Source organism: Drosophila simulans, chromosome 2R, assembly GCF_016746395.2.
Source record: "Drosophila simulans strain w501 chromosome 2R, Prin_Dsim_3.1, whole genome shotgun sequence".
Classification (NCBI taxonomy): domain Eukaryota; kingdom Metazoa; phylum Arthropoda; class Insecta; order Diptera; family Drosophilidae; genus Drosophila; species Drosophila simulans.
Window position 1 is genome coordinate 7,090,746 of NC_052521.2, and position 19,948 is coordinate 7,110,693.

Sequence of the window (19,948 nt, forward strand, 5' to 3'; positions counted from 1 at the left end):
TTTAGCACATTTTCTACAGTTTTCCGATTTTCTTTTTGGCAACAGAACAACACACATTCGCCATCAGTGTGGCTTTTCTATTTGTCGACCTATCGGTACTATATATTCTTCTATATGGATGCTTCCTATTCTCCCAGCTTGTCACTTTTTCGCAACTTGTTGCCGTCTCAAAGCCCTGTGGTTTTGTTTTGCCAAATTTTAGACCACATTTGTCTTAAGAAAACTGTCAACCAATCTATTTTATATACTTTAATTCTATATCTTTACTAAAAGCGTTTCTTCCAGATAATAACAATTTAAGAGTTAAGAGTGCCATGCCCCTTTGTCTGCAGCAATCAAAGTGCTTTATGAAGTGTAATCAAATTTATTAGGCACTGTTCATTATCAAAAGTTGTAGGACATTCCCTATTGCTGAATACAATTCTAAAATTGAAAATGATTGCTTCGAAATCGTAAACTCAAATCATTTCCGTACATTATAAAACTAAATTAGAAATCACTGGCATTCCGACCCCGCCGAAGCATCGCAGCCAACAAATTAGTTGGCATTCCATGGTCTAGGCATTCCGTAAACTTGCCAAATCCTACATTAAACATTCCCAAAGCGAGTGCATAAATTGCCATAATATCTTCTGCAAGTGTGAACCATAAATAATGGCCAGCCGCGGCAATTATCTAGCCTCGTTATTAAATTACGCCCGTGTATATTTATATAGGTTACCAGTATGTAGACCCCGTATTCCCCGTAGCCGTAGACTACATCGTATCGCACCGTATCTTATCAAACGGAAGAAAGCCTAATGACCGGACGGTGGGAAACGCGGGGTATACGTCATGGCCACACTTGGATTCGAATATAAATAGACGGGGAGCGCACCTACACGGTGGAAAAGCTGTCGTCCAAATTGGATTTAATTTTCCACCAGAATGATTCTCTCAAATAGGACATTTTCAGTCGTTTTGCAACAATAAAATTATTAAATAGTTATATTCATATTGGAAACTGCCAAGCGCGCTAAATGACAACTTATGAATATTTATGACAACCTCCTAACACAGTTAGTTACATATCTCTAGTATGCACATACCTTCTACAACTTTTTTTTCTGGGCTGCCTGTCTTTTTAATTGCTCTGGCCGGGATTGGGAACTTAAATCGCTTTAAGAGCGCCTGCCCTATAAACAATAACCACGACTGAGCCGCTAGCAAGCAGAGCGAAGCCTTGGCCATAAAATTACGTATACGCGCAGTTGGCAGCTGCAGCCATAGAACTTCCCACTCAGCCACCTTCCCGCTCCCGCTGCCACTCCCACTCCCCCAGTGGCGTCCACACACTGGCCATATCCACTCCACTCCACTCCACTGCCGCCGATTCGGTCACTCGCCTTCGCCGGCAGCAGAGGCAAAGGCAAATAAACAAAACGCCTGCCAGGTCGAGCCACTTGATGCGAACGTGCCCAGACAACGGCGTGTGGTTGCGAAACGTGTTCTCGCAACTCCTCCAATCCCAATCCCAAGCCCAGTACCATACCCATGGACCATTGCAGGTGGCCGGGCTTTAAAGTTTTGGGCAGAGTCCAAGGCAAACAGACTGGCCGCCGTACTAAGCTGCGTTTTGATTTGCACACGACCAAGTGACCAAGGGCTGCTGGCCAAAAATTGGTTTGGGCCCCAATCTCTCCTGGCTTTCACGTCACGGGCTTCCGCCTTTGGCTGCGCTTTGAATAATGCAAATCCCTTAAATGCGCTAAACGCAGCTGCCGGTAGCTCCTCTCGATTTTTTCGCTCCGATCGAAAATTGCGATGGCGGCACGTTTTGTTTTCAATCTGCTCTACTTGTGAGGAGAGTCTCTATGTTTTTTATTCAAATCAAATTTAGATACAAATAAAATGCCTGTACAATTCACTATAAGTTGCACATAAAAGCATTGTCTTTTATTGTTAAATGAATTTTTGAAATTGTGCTTAAAAGTCTTGTATATATATTCGTCGAATTTGCAAAAAATTAATTAAAAATTTCCACGCTGTTTTCTATACTCTTTGACTTTGGTGATAATATTTTAATATCTTTTATTAAATTCTAATCTTGCCCAAAAGAGAAAGGAACTTCCTTCAGCAGTACAGCAAACTTTTCCCTACAATTTGGGTGATTTGTTTTTGTTTCGCTTGTCGTGTCACTGCAGTTTATTTTGCTCCTTTTTGTTTTGGTGTTAGAGGCTGGTTTTGTTTCCGATTTCCCACTTTTCCGGCCAGGTGAAAAGGCCGCCAATATTGCGGAACGATGTTTTTACACCTCCACAACTTCTGTTGCTTGTTTGGGGCGCACCAAAGTTTTTAGATGTCCCGACGTAGATATGTGTGTATTTTTGCACGTTTGCCCATTTCGCACTGGCATTTTTATTTCGGCGGACACTTTTAGCGTACAAATGTTTACATTTCAACACAAATTCCACTTTCGTGTGATATTTTGGAGGATTGACAAATTTCGGGCACTCGAAACAACTCGTCTTCTCTTTCGCTCATTGCAGGCGCAACTGTTTGGGTATTCTCGAAAATATTTTTCAATTTCAGTCCAGTTTGGGTGGAAATTTTTGGCTCTCAGCGAAGCTATTTTCGTGCTCCTTCTGGTTGCCGCTCGTTTCGAAATCAGTTTTCCCCCACATCCGTAGAGTTTTCCGCGGCGCAACATGATCATGTGTTTACCTCGCTAAACTTCTTTGCGTGCTAATAATAAACCAGCAAACAACAAACAGCAACAACCAAATCGGACTTCAGCAACTGCAACCACGCAGCATTGGTCCATTAGCCCCGTTTTCCATTTTCCCTTTTCAATTTTCCGAATGTGGGGAGCTGAGTGTGGGGTATTTTCCCAGGGCAATACGTGAGGAGAAGCAGGCTGTTCAATAAAAATTCCCATAGGAAAATTGTAAGCTCGTAATCTTAACGAACATTAAAACTGGAATTATTAAAATTATATTTCGTGTGGTTATGAACAAAAAATGTACTATATATTAGTCTTGTGTTATCAATACTCGTATAAGATTTAATCACTGATAATTTGATTTTATCTTACTCGACTCGACTGACCGGAAACACTGATCAATGATAAAATTTTATGATGTCTACACATGCGAATGCTCAGTACTATAATGATATAAAAACGAAATGATTGAAAAGCGTATGTTTTCGAAAGTTATAAACCTAAATAGCTGCTAATGTCTCTCGAAGTGCACAAAGTACTTTTGGTTCTTTCAATCGCCAATTTGGTAGGTGTATTCAAAACCCTTTTAGTTTCGTTTATAAAGGACTGCTTTTCATTTAGGCACTGGTTCGAGCCGCCGGGCTGGAATGTCGAATTGAAACGATTTCGAAAGTGTATGGAGACAATGAAACACTGTTTGAATTTAATTTCCGAGTGATTGGACGGCAACGCCTATTGAATGGAACACTTAACTTCCACGTCGACTTGGATGACGACTACGAAATGTCAAACGAGGTCCTTTCACTCAAAGACGGAGAGTGGGAGTCGACGAATGTGGGCGCGCATTTCAAAACCTGCAAATACATGGCGCTAATCTATGACAAGTACTTTGCGGTCTCATTCAAGGACTCAAATATTCCAAAAAGTACCTGTCCAGTCAAGAAGGGAGAATATTATGCGAGAAACGTGGAGGTGATCGGCGACAATTGGGCCCACTATGCCAAACTGGGCCTAATCCGATCGATTTTGCTTATTAAGAAGGATAACGTTGTATATGGGGGTGTGGATATTTCGATGGTTTTAAGCCAGAAGATCATGTAACCCAGCAATTGGTATAAAAGTCAATTGGATTTCTTATGAAACTGATTAAAGAATGATTTTCAAAGGCGAATATCTTATTTGGTTAATATAGCTCAATATCTTGTGTACTGATACAGAATCGAATCGAAGAGATTCGCAACTGCGAATGAATGAATTATGATTTCGTGTATTCTATTCTGCTTTCCCATTTCTCGACATCAGCCTTGGATTCTGCATTCCGCCCACTGGCCAACCAAAATAAAATCAGCCATCGTTTGATATCAATTTGCTGGTCTTTTTGCCTGGCTCTCAAGAGCCAGCTTTTCCGTTCTCAGCTGCCTCGATCGCAGATACTTTCTGGGTCATTAATGGCAAATACGAAAGGCATGCGGACAAATGGCTAAATAAATAATTTAATTCAAAGCGTTGGTGGTGTGTGTCCGCATCATACGCTATGTGGATGCCACACAGTGCTTTGTTTCGACTCTAAGGTCGTCGGCGTGTCGTTGACTGTTCTTCTGGCGCCGCTGCTTATGACATCTCCCATCAGAGCTATATTTCGGATGGAAATATATGCATATACATTTGCTTATGTAGATACATATGACCATTAAAAATAAATAGCATTTGGCCTTTACACGGCCCGTTGACAGCCGGAGATCAATGCTGGGGGAATCTTGTGAGCCAGACAGACCTTGCTGCTTGAACTTGCGACAAAGTGGAGCAATGACTCGGATTCTTTTGCATTTCACCGCATACCTGGCATGCAAAGACATATAGAATGCGAGTATCTGAACACTCTGCCTTTCTGTCTTTCGTGGACTTCCGGCGAGACTTGTTTACGTCTAACGGCCCGGCCACGTAAACAAATGCACAGGTGAGTGGTATTTTTAGACCCGATTCGGCCTATTTCGATCCGATCGAATCGCATAGAATTGGATTGGTGGCGTCAGTGATGCGGCACTTCATCTGCCTGATTTGCGTTCGCTGGTAAATACATTTAATTGGCACTTCTGTCAGCCAGCCGCCTGGCAGCTGAGTGGCTCGTTTATTATAAAAGAAACATGTACGAGCGCATTTATTTCTGGCCTTTCGAAATGTCAAAGGAGATGGCTTGGGGTCTGGGGCATGAGTCTGCGGACGGTCCGGAGATGGGGAAGTTTTGTGGCTAACCGCAAAACAATTAATTTTGATTGCCTTCTAAGCCCTTCGAGGGAGGAACGGAGCTACGTGCGTTCCACACCCGACTTTCTAATCCTTTCAAGCAAGTTTTGTATCTCGGCACGTACGCTGCGCCACGCCCACTTTTCACTCCGCAAAATGTCCGCTCCCACTCCCATTTCCACCTGGTATTCCCTGGCTCAGCTGAACTGTCATGAATTGCAGGGAATTTATTTTACCGCAAGGACTGCTTTTTGATCCTGCTCGTGGAACCGTTCGGGGATTTGTTTTGGCCAACAATGGGGCCAGGCCAAGAATTTTGTTTGTTTGCCTTCGATTTAACTTAAAGTCTCATTTCATTGATGAAAATTTCGCACTGCTTAAAAGGGAAGTGCCTCAGCGCATTGGCACGCGAAAATAAATATTTAAAGAATGCCACTTCCACTTGATGGCGTCATTTCAGCGAGCTGGGCGAGCATTTTCGAGAGAACAAGTCGAGAAAAATAAATCGGAAAAGTAGGGAACTCAAAAATCGAATGCTGCGCCCAAAAGTCGGCCATGGAAAGTGATTCGGCGGAAAACAGGAAACACGGGAAATGTGAAATGCAAGGGCTGAAAGCCCAGGCCAAATTGAGAATATTGTTTAAGTTGATTACAGCAAATAAAACTGCAGCTAACCGAGTTATGCAATTATTTTTGCAGCTTCCGGCAATCTCTGCCCACTCGCATTTAAGAATCATTTTCCGGATCACTTAAGGGCTCTTAAGCACACCGCATCGAACTGATGCCGCATTATTATGCGAGCTTGCAGCTTGAAATAATATAGCCGACATGCAATTTAGGGCGAGTGCAGCAACGCAACAGCCATAAATTTAATGCAAGACAAACAATATGACGTCTGGAGGGGGCGTGGCAGGTCGGCGCCATGGGAAAAAAATCTCATCAACGAGCTGCAGCGAAACGAGGAGAAATATTGAATGCAATTTTATTTGCCACACAAAGTGTGTGTGTGCAACGCGGCAGCAAAGCAGCAAACCGTTTGGCGAACTGCCGGGTGAATTATGGAAATGCATCATATTATTCCGCAGCTCCTGCTCCTGCTCCTTGGCCAGGATCGCCTCCTGCAGGATAACCTGCTGCGAAATGTGTGAGGGCGTGCGTGTAACTATGCTACTTACTGTCTGTTTGCTTCTGGGACTGCCACCGCCAGACGCACTCAGATCCACTGGAAAATACTAGGAAAAGCTGTGAAGCACTACAGTAAAATATAGAAAATATGTTTACCAAACTATTTCTTGTTGTTTGAGTTGTTGTTCTCGATTACTTATTTGCAATTTGCATATTTAAACACACAAACTAAGATGTCTTCGAAGTAACAAATTCAATGTAGTAACTTAGTCTTTGTATTATTTATCATAAAATAATTTATTTTTTAAGTGATTTTCAAAAATTTGGAGTGTATTACTAAAAGCCACGTGGCCAAAACAAGAAGATATAGGGAGCACACAAAAAAAAAGGCAAGGGAAGTGCCAGATATATCGCAACGCGGCCAGAGAATCGGGAGATTGGAGATTGGAGCCGGGACGGAACTTAAAGGGTGCTTTTGCTCCGAACTGGAGCTCTTCGCCCACCGCATGCAGCTTGATAAAAGACGCAGTCATGGTAACCAACCTGCCACTAAATGAGTTACGTGTGGGCATGTGGGTGGGTGCCTCCTGCTCCTCCTTCTGCTCCTTCTCCTGCTCCACTCTTTTCCGCCCGAAAACCTCATCTGGTGTTTGTTTGTTTGTTTGGCTTCGCCTGTTTACGTGCAGTCATGCGAAGCTCCGGCCCAAACCTCAACTTTTCAGCTGATGCTGGGATCTGCTTCAATTGTTGTCTGTCGCCAAAGGATTCCCCCCATCCCTGCCCTCGTCCGCAGCCCAACAACCCGCTCTGCTCCATCTCATCAAAATCCATTTTAAGATTTTTGATTTAATTCCGCCTTTGTTTGGCAAGTTGGTTACTGCTCATGCCCTCTGTGTATCTAGAGTTTAGATTTGCCCGGCCAAATTTGTTTATGCCCGTCAAAAGGCTGACTCTGCCGGAGACATATGAACATGTGAAGGACCCTCTTGGACTGTCTAGCAGTTCCTTGTATCAAAATTGAAGTAAATCAGCCAGTGAAACCAGGACCCCTTTCAATAGCAAGTTGAAAATGAAAGAAACTATTGAAATAACACAATCATAGGCTCTTTAGGTTTACTAAAAATGAGTTTAATGGTTATCAGCATTTGGAAAAATTCGCCACAAGTGAAAAATTAATAAATTGAATTTAAGCAATCAAATAATTGCAATACAAACCAAATTAAGCAATGAAAATACTAGTAGATTTCAGATTTATAGGAAGTATATATAGGTAGAAGGAGCAGTAGATTTATATGCAAGCTGTTCCGAATCGGAGCTATTAAAATATATTGAAAACGGTTGGTAAGCAATGTCAATCGAACCGCAGGCTGAACTGGAATTTTCCAAATCAAATTAGGCACGCTGCATTGGGCAGCACGAAAGTATCCGCAAATGTGCAGCAGTTTGTGGCCGGAAAAGTGCCCGAAGAGCAAGTGGCAAACAATAGCTGTAGCAGCACAAATCAAATCATGGCAAATTAGTTGTAATTCAATTGCCGACGACAGTCGCCGTCTGGATCGTAGACACCACCCCCAGCCCCACCTCAGCACCAGCCCCCTACATATGTTTGGGTCCTAATCCCCTTAGGGAACTTGGCGAAAACTTGTTGATACTGGCCCTCGACCTCCGTAATTCATAACACCACAAACGTATATATAAACCTATTTATATGTGTGTGGATAAATGTTGCACGGACAACCTCCAGGCGTATCCATGCGATGGGTGACAAATATTTGACGTTTTAGTCTAATTAAATTAGCCACATCGCCGCTCGGCCCTCGGGAAAGGTATAAATTTCTGCGCGTTAGTAGCAGCGTGTAAATTTCGCAGGTGGCACACGTTCGCGCTGCGTCGCGGGTTGTCTCTCGGCGGGTTTTCGCCTTCAAAAGAGCTGAAATTCAGATATAAAGCGAACATACATAAACTACAACACACATTGTACGGGAATTCGGGAGTTCGGTGGCCAAACGTATTGTTATAAAGTATATGCCAGCATACAATTCGTAGTCCCAGTCCTCTCACCTAAGCCGGTCACATGAAATTCCAACGTCCATTGTGCCAGCGAGTCGAACAATTGCACACGTTTTTATGTGCCGGAATGCAAGAAGTACGTATCCGTACGCTTGGTTATAAGTGGCTTAAGTGCAGTCCGTGAGCCAACTGAATTACGTGGCTATATCCTTCATTCATTGTGCTCCGGGCTGCTCCTGACTGCTCCTGGTTGCTCCTGGCAGCTCCTGGTTGCTCCTACCTTCTCCGTTGATTGTCAAGTTGTGGCTGTGTGTGCGGAGCTTGTGGTCTGTGACTGCTGGAGTTTCGATTCAACTGGCTGCCATCGCGATAAGCCCTCTGTTTTTATGAACTCTGTAAAATACTCCAAATTTGTTCTAGTTTTAATGAACTCCAGTGCGCTTGCGACAAAATTATGATACTTCGATCGGTGGCAGGCGAAATTAACACATCTCGGGTGCAGAGAGAGAAATTAGAGTGAAATATCCTATGAATCAGTTTTACATCGTAGGTTAACCGAATAGTTTATAATATTATACAGGTGCAGATATAATCCCATTTCGATGGGCAGTCGCAGTATGCACCTGCTGTGCAGGTGAACAGCTATAAATCCATTTATAAACGCTTCCCATGAAGTGGCGGATAAAACCGAATTTATTGCGACATTTTTATGTCCGTCCGCATTTTCGCCTGTCCTCCGCACTTATATTTCTATTAAGTTAATTAAACAATGCACCATCGGGGCTACTGGGGCAGCCAGAACCACCTTTTGTTGGTGCCGGAAGTGTTTTTTATGGAACAACCGCCATCATGATGGGTCCGAGTTTTTGCCTGCCGCGCATGCAAAGCACTTGCATTTTTTATGACCAGCCCAAACACTTTTAAATGCATCTGCAGCATCCGCATCCGTATCCGCATGCAGATCCGCATCCGCAGGAGCATAAAGCCAGTTTAAAGCAAAAGCATGTAGACGGAATGCATTTTTTCTTTGCGGATTACCGAAAAAAGCTCCTTAAATATTCATTTTGGCATTGTGTTCACACATGAGGAGGAAGGCAGCGGAAAATAAAAATATTTTCATCGGCTCTGGGAAAATATTGGGAAACAAAGAAATTATTTCTAATAGGAGAAACAATTGGCGATGATGTGAACAATCCAATGAGAGCAGCAACAACTAATACAAACTGCAGTTCGTGGCTAATGAGATGAGTGCAATAAAAATGTAAATCAAAACAGAAAGCCGATTGAACAATTGGTCATAAGTGGTGCAATAAGTGCTCGCGGATGTGGTGTTCAGTGTGGCCTTTGGAATTGACCAGAAAAGTCGGGAAACAGTGAAACTGCACAGTGTCTAATCAACTCACTAAATTGGCAAAACTTAAATCTTGCCCATGCAAATGGCACTTAAAAAGGGCTTAGCCAGCTCGGCCAGCGGCGGAAATAAAAAGAAAAACATTATAAACAGCTTAAATAGAAACTTTTTGCACGCCGGAAACCAGAAACCATAAACCAAGTCAAAAACCACCAGACACACACCCACACACAAGCACACCCAGTTGGACATATAACCATGGACTATAGAACTATGAGTACAAAAGCAAAATCAACTTGAAAGTTGCATGTGGCCCGGCTTAGTATTGGACTTTTTTGGCTTAGCCATTGTGTATATAAATATATATGCCATATATGTAAATATCGTTCACTTTTCACTGCAAGTGTGCTAAGCCCTGCGACATGAAGCTGGATTTTGAACTCTGAACCCTGGACTTGGTACATGGAATACTAGTTACGAACTGCCGGCGTTCGGTTAAGTGAAGTGCACTAACTCTAGAATGGGCCGCAAAAAGAAGCTGCCGACGGGCGTAAGTAGAAACCCATCCAGGATCCCGATCCAGATCCAGATCCGTATCCAGCAAGTAGCATCTCTTAAAGCAGCCTGTCTTAACTAAACGCCGCTTACCTTAAACGCCTCCAATGCCATTTAGATGGAAGCCAGACAATCAGCCCAGCATCCTCCACTTTGCACTTAATTTTCTTGTATGTTTATTTTTTATTTATTTGCAATTCCGCATACACGATTTCCCCGCCACATCGGCATGTACGTATGTGTTCCTGCTCACCTGTCTCTTTAAAATATGCCAGGTATCGTCTGGCGGCAGCCACGCCTCCTCCGCCCCCAAATCGGTGGGCGGGTGCTGTGTGCCGCTGGGATTACCACAGCCTCTGCTGCTCGAGGAGAAGAAGTTCCTGCTGGCTGTCGAGCGCGGCGATATGCCGAATGTGCGCAGGTGAGTAGCGCTTTTCACGCCTCCGATTCCCAGCAGGGGGTGGGGGGTATGGCATCTTGGGCGGGAGGGATACACTGCAAGAAACTCTTACCACAATCAGGTGTCGGATGAGCATTGGTATTCAAAGCTCATCTAATGAATGTATGTATGTATACACTTAACCTTGAATTTAAAACAAATAGTCTAAACGTACTACCAGATTTATCTGAGTGTAGGGTGTTCGAATAAAAAGCCCGACATTTTTAGAGGGGTATCACGAGCTTCATTGGTGGCTTCGCCCAGGGAAGCACAGGTGTTGACTGGGCTGGGTCGCACAGGTACCATAAATCCCATCGGGAGCCTCCTTGGGTTGTTTGGATGCGGTGCTGGTGGTGGCTTCAATTATTTGCACACTCGTCTGCCGCGGGCCTCAAAATGGTTACCTAACTGGCATCCCGGCAGCCACTTAATAAGCAATATGAGGCCTTCGACCCGGATACTTTACGCTCGTTTACGGCTTTGCTTTAACAAATGTACGTTTAATTCCGTTTGCTGGCAATGAATAAGAGATAAGCCAAATTATCCAAATACTTTTCGGTTGCCACTTAAAGCTGTTAACAGCTCATTCGTGCACATTCAATTCGATAAACGAATCTTATTGCCAAGAAACTTTTTGGATACCTAAAGTTTCCTTAACTGGAAACATAACTGAACCGAAAATGAAGTTCTTACTTTTTGTTGACATGCCAGGATGTCATTTATGAACAATTCTTTATTGTTTTCATCGGGCGTGTGATACGGTAACAACAAGCAAATGGGCCGTGTCCTGGGTTCCCGTTTCCTTTGTGATTCCCAATACGCGTTGGAGGCATGCATGGGGACCGTATAATATGGCATCTTATGTGAAATGTGGAAGTGGTGGCGGAGTTAGTCTTAGTCTTGGATCCTGACTCTACATGGAAATACGGCAACAACAAGCAAATGGGCAGTGTCCTGGGTTCCTGTTTTTCGTGTGATTCTCATTTCGATTTTTAAGCATGCAAGATAAACCTATAATCTGACATCTTATGGAAATGGTGACGAAGCTAGACCTAGTTATGGATCTTAAATGATAGGCTGCCGTTGCGATGTGGATGGATGTGTAAGTAAGTCGGCTACTACGGCTATGACGGCTATTTAGGTCGTTTTGGGCACATTTAAAAGTTGATAAAACGGTATGGGTTAAAGCTTTTCATCTCGTCCAGGGTGTAGCGGTAGCGTATGCCCTTCGAAGGCTCCTCCTCGGAGCCGTTCGAGTCGTCCTCCTCCTCGCGGATCTCTGGGACCCGCTCCACCCGAATGCCCTTCATCTGGCAAGCGCGGCGGTACAGCTGCTCCTCCCGGTCCATGTAAAACTGACACGATACGCTGTGATGCGGAACGTGCGGCGGAGGGATCATGGGACTAGCCCCAAATGGAATCCCTGGTGGCCCAAACGAAGCCGGGGCAAACCAGTTGTTGACCAGCCCGCCTCCGGGCACCAGCTTCACAGTCTGGGTCTCTACAAGATTGAACGAACATACTTTTCCTACACGAGACTTCCGAGAAAACACTTGGCTGTTGGCTCACCCTTGTTCTTTTGTGCCATTTTGATCACCAAGCTTTGACCCTCGGCGGCATCCATTGGGTATTGCGTTTTTGAATCGTTGGAGCTCACGAATAATTTAATCGCCTAATATTGGGTGTAATGTGCAATCACTGTAATCGCGTCTTGGAAGCGGATTTCGTTTCTTTGAATTTAGTACAACAATTTATGTTGACGAACGTTCGTAAAATCAAAGATTTCTGGCCTTAACCACTGGCAGGTGAAAACAAGTTTTGACACTTCAACGCTAGGCTAACCTGATTTCGATTAATTTTCCAGGCAGTGTGCGGCAGTGTTGGAAAATTTGATACATTTCGAGTCAAAAATTACCAACAGCAATCACTTCCCGATTCAAGTTATAATTAATAAGATAAATACAAATGGCACAACATACAAAACACTTCACAATAGAGTGACTTCTGCCTTCCAAAGTGTAAATTTTTCAAGCTTAGACTCCATTTAACAAGCATTGGCCTACATAACCAGGGCAAACACAATTAAAATCACAGGACCAAACAAATACGAATCAAAAAAGGTTTTGGTATTCAGAAGCAGAAAAAGCATCAAAAATTTAAAAATAATACAAAATAATTAAACGAACTGCTATCACATGGGCTCCAGAAGTGGTTTCCTATATAAGCGTTCTGTTTATGATAAAAGAAGGGCTAGTAAATAGATAGATAGAATAGAATAGATCCAACGCTTTCAGGAAATTTAGATTTACCACTCTCTGCACTCTTTAATGATGGATCAGTTTTTGAACATCAATCAAGCGGAGTCTTCCATACTTCTAGCTCTCTAACTGCCGAACTGCTAACGATAGACAAAGCTCTGGACTATGTTCTCAGGATAGGCATTTCCCTAGTGGCCATCCTAACAGACAGAACAGCGTCATTGCAATGCAAAACACTATGCATAAAAATTATATAACCTGTAACATTAAATAGAAAATAGTTAACATGACCAATCCCTGCTTGACACACACTGAAATTATACCTAGTCACTCCGGCCTTCCGGCTAAAAATTCATTGACGCAAGGAATTTTCACCGTAGTAAGTTGGAGCAATAATCATTCAAATCGACTGGGAAAAGGAATTCGCAGAATTTGCTGCAAGTAACATTTTCAAAAACGTTCCAAGTACAACACTGCTCGGCGGCAGCTCTTTCCAGCCCTGGAAAAATTCCGATACATCTACCATCTCTCTAAAAACAAAAACATAAACATAAACAAGACATCATAGAATTTTTGCACCAAATTAAAATAAACATATAAATCTTTACAACCTTGGCAATTTCCACGTACACGAGGGTGGCCAAATAATTCTACGACATTTACGGATGTCACGGTAACCTAAAATACAAAAAAAAAAGAAACAAAAATTTGATATTAGTCCCTTTTTCGGCGCCCAATTGATTGGGAAAGTTTGCTTGAAGGCTGCGGCCGCGATGTAATTAGAAACTTGGACTCCAACTTTTGACTTGGCATCGGGAATTGTTGGGGCATCGGAAATCTGCGCGCAGGCGAAGAAAAGAAAAGTTATTGTGGACCCTTCGGTGGGCGCCTAGCCCCAATTAGCAGCAATGCCACCCTCTTTATTAAGTAAATTCGAATAATTGCAGGATCCTGCAGAAGGCGCTGCGCCATCAGCACATCAACATCAACTGCATGGACCCCTTGGGTCGTCGGGCCCTCACCCTAGCGATAGACAACGAGAACCTGGAGATGGTCGAGCTGCTCGTCGTCATGGGGGTGGAGACCAAGGACGCCCTGCTGCACGCCATCAATGCGGAGTTTGTCGAGGCTGTGGAGCTCCTGCTCGAGCACGAGGAGCTTATCTACAAGGAGGGCGAGCCCTACGTAAGTCATTACACAGACACCTGGAGAAATCGAATGCTACTACACCATTAGCTAAAAGCAGTCCAAAAGAACAAAGACCGAAGCAAGGATTTTAGGACCTAAAGATACTTTTATTAAGGCCATTCTAATTTTGCAGTGGTTCTATTTGTTATTAGCCGCTGCTGTTTTTCTTCAAACAAATATTTTATTTTGAGCAACAATTCAGAAATAGGGTTAAAACAAAGACACTAGAATAACTTCTAGTGTCTTTGGTTACAATTAGATAACAGTTTACCATTTACTTAAAGATATTATATTTATAATTCGATGGTTTCGATTTCCTGAGATACACATTATTCATAATGGGGGTTTAAGTCTTTCATTTAGGTTAGGACTTTTTTTCGCAGTGTATCCTTTGTTTTGTCTGCTGTGCTCAGCTAATTTGTGGCCCACATTATCGTCCGTAGGCGTTGAGGCCCTGTAAGTTGAAGCTAACACGATTTTAATCAGTTTCCGTGCGAGGAGCGTGGGGCGTTTGGATGGATGGTATGCTTGGAGTGGCCGGAGTGTCCCACCCATCGGGATCATCTTCGTCATTGGGCACGTACTCGCAGGATCTCGACTCTCGAGTGATTGGGAGTGTGCGATAAGCGGCCAACGACCAAGAACCGCCCCATCCACCCACATTCGCCCACATCCGCCCCTCAAAATCCAGTACATTCAGGACCTCTCCGGCATACGGAGAACAGAGGACAGGATACGGTTTACGCTTATTGCAAATAAAGTCGTCTGGGCTCCGTCGGCCTCATATTTATGCACACAGGCACGCTTCATTAGGCAGCCATTGGGCGCTGTTGGAGCGTGAAAATTACTATTGTAGCGCATATGCAATAAAACGTTTAACAGGCTTAATAACATCCACAAAACGATGAAGACGGCCCTCTTCGAGTGGGCCATTGAGCACTTCCTGGAATAGGTTTAGGCCATTTTGGAGGAATAGTCGCCGAGATTGACAAAATTTAGTGTAGTGAGTTTACTGTAAGCCAGCAGACAAGTGTATTAAGTGGGATTTTGATTTCTACAATAACTTTATGTGCTTTACATTAAATTTACATTTTTTTTAAATAATGTAACGTGTAGCAAGGTCTGAAGTCAAGTTTCGTGCTGATTAAAATAATTTTCGATTATTATATTTATTAAATTTATTTAAAACGAACAACTAATATCAAGTTGCTTACTAAATAAAATAACTCATTATTATTTGACTTCATTAAAAGTAATATTTTTTTTATAAAATGTTGCGGATAACGCACATCTGATATCAAGTTGCTTACTGGATAATATAATTGCTAATTATTTCACTTAATTGTAATACTTAATACTTTTTAGCATTGTTTTATTTTATAAAGGGTATATATTTTTATTCTTTACACAGAGTTGGCAAAAAGTAGACATAAACACGGCTATGTTTGCGCCGGATATCACGCCTCTTATGCTGGCCGCCCACAAGAACAACTTTGAGATACTTCGCATTCTGTTGGATCGCGGAGCAGCGGTGCCAGTGCCACATGATATACGGTGAGCTGGTACACCTAACATGGGTAATATCCCATTATTAATATCATTATTAATCATAGTTGCGGTTGTGAGGAGTGCGTCCGCCTGACCGCGGAGGACTCTCTGAGGCACTCCCTCTCCCGGGTGAACATCTACCGGGCGCTGTGCAGTCCCTCGCTGATCTGCCTGACCTCCAACGACCCCATCATCACCGCCTTCCAGTTGTCCTGGGAACTGAGGAACCTGGCCCTCACCGAGCAGGAGTGCAAGTCAGAGTACATGGACCTGCGAAGGCAGTGCCAGAAGTTCGCTGTGGATCTGCTGGATCAGACGCGCACCTCCAACGAGCTGGCCATTATCCTGAACTACGATCCGCAGATGTCGAGCTATGAGCCCGGCGACCGGATGAGCCTGACCCGCCTGGTGCAGGCAATTTCCTACAAGCAAAAAAAGGTATACCCGGTTTGTGTCTCCGACGTGGTTCTGCTGCTAAAATTCTCCATTTCCTGCGACAGTTCGTTGCGCACTCGAATATTCAGCAATTACTGTCCTCGATTTGGTATGACGGCCTGCCCGGATTCCGGCGCAAGAGCATTGTGGACAAAGTCATCTGCATCGCCCAGGTGGCCGTGCTCTTCCCGCTCTACTGCCTCATCTACATGTGCGCCCCGAATTGCCGGACGGGCCAGTTGATGCGCAAGCCCTTTATGAAATTCCTGATCCATGCCTCCTCCTATTTGTTCTTCCTGTGTGAGTATGTCGAGTGCGGTCGGTGCACAAAGCAAACATGAGCATGAGCTCCATTGGAGGAGGAGACCGCAACGGACAGGTACCCTCTGTGGGATTGGAGCATTCAGTAGCAAACTTTTTCTATTCTAAAAACAATTTTTTGTTAATTAAGCTTATTAAAAAGGGTTTTTAGGTACTTAGCTTAATAGGTAAGTGGAATATGTTTCAACAATTCAAATTTAATCAAATATATCATAGCAGAGTATTGGATTAACTACCCTCTATTTTTAAATGTATATCAGTACAAATCGTTGTGATTCATCAAACGTGGTGAAAAACTGCAGGGTATAAGAAATAACTTTCCCTCGAGGAGGCGTCTCCCTCCGATTAAGAGCTCCTCCTCCTCCAGCTCCCCTTATGATAACACACCGAGCTGGGGACTCATTGTTGTTTGCCTTGCAGTCATCTTGATTCTGGTATCTCAGCGCGCGGACGATGACTTTGTACGCATCTTCGGGACGACCAGGATGAAGAAGGAGCTGGCGGAGCAGGAGCTGCGTCAGCGGGGCCAGACACCCAGCAAGCTGGAGCTCATCGTGGTGCTATACGTGATTGGGTTCGTCTGGGAGGAGGTGCAGGAGATATTTGCCGTGGGCATGAAGAGTTATTTGCGCAACATGTGGAACTTCATCGACTTTCTACGCAACAGTCTCTACGTGAGTGTGATGTGTTTAAGGTGAGTTTAAAATGTGCTTGTGTGAAATCTACTTTATAATCCCTTTACTACTCTTCTCCAGAGCCTTTGCGTACATCCAGCAGGCCACAGAAATCGCAAGGGATCCGCAGATGGCTTACATACCCCGCGAGAAATGGCACGATTTTGACCCGCAACTAATAGCCGAAGGACTCTTTGCGGCGGCCAATGTCTTCTCGGCCTTGAAGCTGGTGCACCTGTTCAGCATCAATCCGCACCTGGGTCCGCTGCAGATCTCCCTGGGTCGAATGGTCATCGACATAGTCAAGTTCTTCTTCATCTACACCCTGGTGCTGTTCGCCTTCGCCTGTGGACTGAACCAGCTGCTCTGGTACTTTGCCGCCCTGGAGAAGAGCAAGTGCTATGTCCTGCCGGGTGGCGAGGCGGATTGGGGCTCGCACGGCGACTCCTGCATGAAATGGCGCCGGTTTGGCAAGTAAGTCCAGTCAGCAGGCCAATTAGCCGCCAGTCAGTTGGTGCCCACTCATGAAGCTAATTCAATGTCCCCATCTCCGTTCCCGCAGCCTTTTTGAGTCCTCGCAGTCGCTCTTTTGGGCCAGCTTTGGGATGGTCGGACTGGACGACTTCGAGCTCAGTGGCATCAAGTCGTATACGCGATTCTGGGGACTGCTCATGTTCGGCTCGTACAGCGTCATTAACGTGATTGTGCTGCTGAATCTGCTCATCGCCATGATGTCCAATTCGTATGCCATGATTGATGTAAGTTCGGACCCCTCCAGCAACTCTTATGTAAGGGCTATTCAACTCTTTTGTTTTCCAGGAGCACTCGGACACGGAGTGGAAGTTTGCCCGAACCAAGTTGTGGATGAGCTATTTCGAGGACAGTGCCACCCTGCCGCCACCCTTCAATGTCCTGCCCTCCGTGAAGTGGGTCATCCGGATTTTCCGCAAGTCTAGCAAGACCATCGATCGTCAACGCTCCAAGGTGAGTCCGTGGAGAAACTGAAGATTTAAAGATCCGTTTGAACAAGAGAAGCATTCGTTGAAAATAAATCTGCAATAACTCCCATGATATATGTATGTAAAGAGCACTATTGTATTGTTGTGTATTTCTTTCATTTCAGCAGAAGCGAAAGGAACAGGAGCAGTTTAGCGAGTATGACAATATAATGCGCTCCCTGGTTTGGCGATATGTGGCCGCCATGCATCGCAAGTTCGAGGATAATCCCGTATCGGAGGACGATATCAATGAGGTCAAGAGTGAGATCAATACGATGCGTTACGAGATGCTCGAGATATTCGAGAACAGCGGAATGGATGTTTCCTCTGCCAACAAAAAGGAGAGGCGTAAGTTAACATCTTTTCATAAATCTATGAAGTACCATGTCGATAATCCTTTTAGAGCCACGACCTCGGCGTATCAAAGTTTGGGAACGGCGGTTAATGAAGGGCTTCCAGGTGGCGCCAGTGCAAAATGGCTGTGAGCCCGATGCCTTTGGGAATGTGAACGGGCAGGGAGAAATGCGGGAGATCAAGGTGGAGTCCATACCCTCGAAGCCAGCCAAGGAAACCGCCAAGGAGCGGTTTCAACGAGTGGCCCGCACCGTACTCCTTCAGTCCACTGCCCACAAGTGGAACGTGGTGCTCCGTGCTGCCAAGGATTCTCAAATAGGCCGCTGCACCAAAAACGAGCGGAAGAGCCTCCAGAATCTGGGCAGAGCCATCGAAGAGGCCAAGAGGTGGGATTATTACGCATTGGTATAGGAAAATCTCCTATTAATGTTCCCTTCATTTCCAGGCTTATAATGCTCAATCCAGGTTGTCCCTCCGGTCGGGAGTCACCGATTCGCATCGAGTTCGAGGATGAGAAGACAAGCACTTTGCTGGAGCTGCTCAACCAAATCAGTGCTGAGATTAGCGATAGTGAAAAACCTAAAATTAGGCCCACCTGGCGGCCACCACTCAAGACAGTGCCTGCCCGGGCAATGGCCGCCAATAACACCAGGTCTCTCACAGCTCCCGAGCTGAAGATCAGCAGGAAATCCTCACCAGCTCCCACTCCGACTCCAACTCCGGGAGTTTCCCACACTACTCTTTCCCAATTCCGAAACCGAGAGCTTCCATTGTGTCCCAGCAAGTTAATAGCGAACTCGGCGCCTGCTGCTCCCACTGCTCCTCCTAAGAAATCAGCACCAACTGCTGCTCCACCACCCACCTATAAGCCCACCACCCACGCCCCCTTCTCCGTGGAGGGCGGCAACCGGGAAAACACTCGTACCTCAGATGGTGTGCGCTCCGATAATTCGAACTTCGACATCCACGTGGTCGATCTGGACGAGAAGGGCGGGCACTTGGGCAGGGATAATGTTTCCGACATTAGCTCCATTGCCAGCACGAGTCCCCAGCGGCCAAAGCATCGAAACTAAATGTGATTGTGGCATGGACAAGGGTGATAAATCTACATGGGTCCACTTGATGCCTTCCGTATATTCTAGTTACATACTTGTATCTATCCGTAAAGAAGGAATAAAGTTATTTAGGCAAATTAAGTGGGAGGCGCTTGTTATTTGCGAGAATAGCTTTTGCATATAGTCAATGAAGCGACCTTAGAATGAAGCAACCATGACTGACCCTCCGGGGCTTAAGTTCTTTCCGGTGAAAACGTGCGTAAAGTCGCAAGCCACGAGCATCAAAGGCAATTGAGATACAAACATAAACAAGTCGGCGGATAAACGAAAGAATTATAAATTCAATTTGATGTCGTATCAATTGATTTGGGCCACAACTTTTTGCCGCTTGGCCTGCGGTTCCAGTACTGCTGACAAGTGCCGACTGTGAGACTCTTTTTTTGGGGCTCCTATATATGTATGTATATTGAGGTCCTTGGACAAGTTGGAGGGACTGGTAGCTGCGGCTGGCATTTGATTTTGATGACGCGTGGCACTTTGAAATTTATGCGCCACTTTAAACACACTTTGTATGCGGCGAGTGTCTCGGAAAGATGATGAACGTTCGAAGTTTCAGAACGTGTGCGTATTTTTCTGGGGTACAATGTTTCAGGTGCGCTTGTGTGTTTTGCATGAAACCTGATGCTTTTTTT

The 19,948-nt window shown here is 44.6% G+C and overlaps 3 protein-coding genes across 8 annotated transcripts; 2 read left to right on the forward strand and 1 right to left on the reverse strand.

Annotated features, from left to right (window-relative positions):
- The first annotated feature begins 2,439 nt into the window (after positions 1-2,439).
- Positions 2,440-3,866, forward strand: LOC6733757. The gene is made up of 2 exons (XM_002080765.4): positions 2,440-3,266; positions 3,323-3,866. The coding sequence occupies exons 1-2, from the start codon at positions 3,216-3,218 to the stop codon at positions 3,800-3,802; spliced, it is 531 nt and encodes a 176-aa protein (XP_002080801.1). The 5' UTR covers positions 2,440-3,215; the 3' UTR covers positions 3,803-3,866.
- A 4,054-nt stretch (positions 3,867-7,920) lies between these two features.
- LOC6733758 (transient-receptor-potential-like protein) lies at positions 7,921-19,397 on the forward strand. 6 transcript variants are annotated; one of them, XM_039292938.1, is made up of 14 exons: positions 7,921-8,091; positions 9,836-9,981; positions 10,262-10,407; positions 13,631-13,868; positions 15,283-15,425; positions 15,485-15,857; positions 15,920-16,154; positions 16,596-16,869; positions 16,931-17,323; positions 17,412-17,607; positions 17,669-17,833; positions 17,973-18,195; positions 18,251-18,587; positions 18,647-19,397. In XM_039292938.1, the coding sequence occupies exons 2-14, from the start codon at positions 9,952-9,954 to the stop codon at positions 19,272-19,274; spliced, it is 3,381 nt and encodes a 1,126-aa protein (XP_039148872.1). In that variant the 5' UTR covers positions 7,921-8,091; positions 9,836-9,951; the 3' UTR covers positions 19,275-19,397. The 6 variants fall into 6 exon arrangements, with proteins under 6 accessions (XP_039148872.1, XP_039148875.1, XP_039148874.1 ...); XM_039292941.2 differs by having other exon boundaries at positions 17,976-18,195; XM_039292940.1 differs by having other exon boundaries at positions 7,921-8,078.
- Positions 11,115-12,251, reverse strand: LOC6733759. The gene is made up of 2 exons (XM_002080767.4): positions 11,995-12,251; positions 11,115-11,926 (listed from the first exon to the last, which is right to left on the reverse strand). The coding sequence occupies exons 1-2, from the start codon at positions 12,047-12,049 to the stop codon at positions 11,583-11,585; spliced, it is 399 nt and encodes a 132-aa protein (XP_002080803.1). The 5' UTR covers positions 12,050-12,251; the 3' UTR covers positions 11,115-11,582.
- Positions 19,398-19,948: the final 551 nt, after the last annotated feature.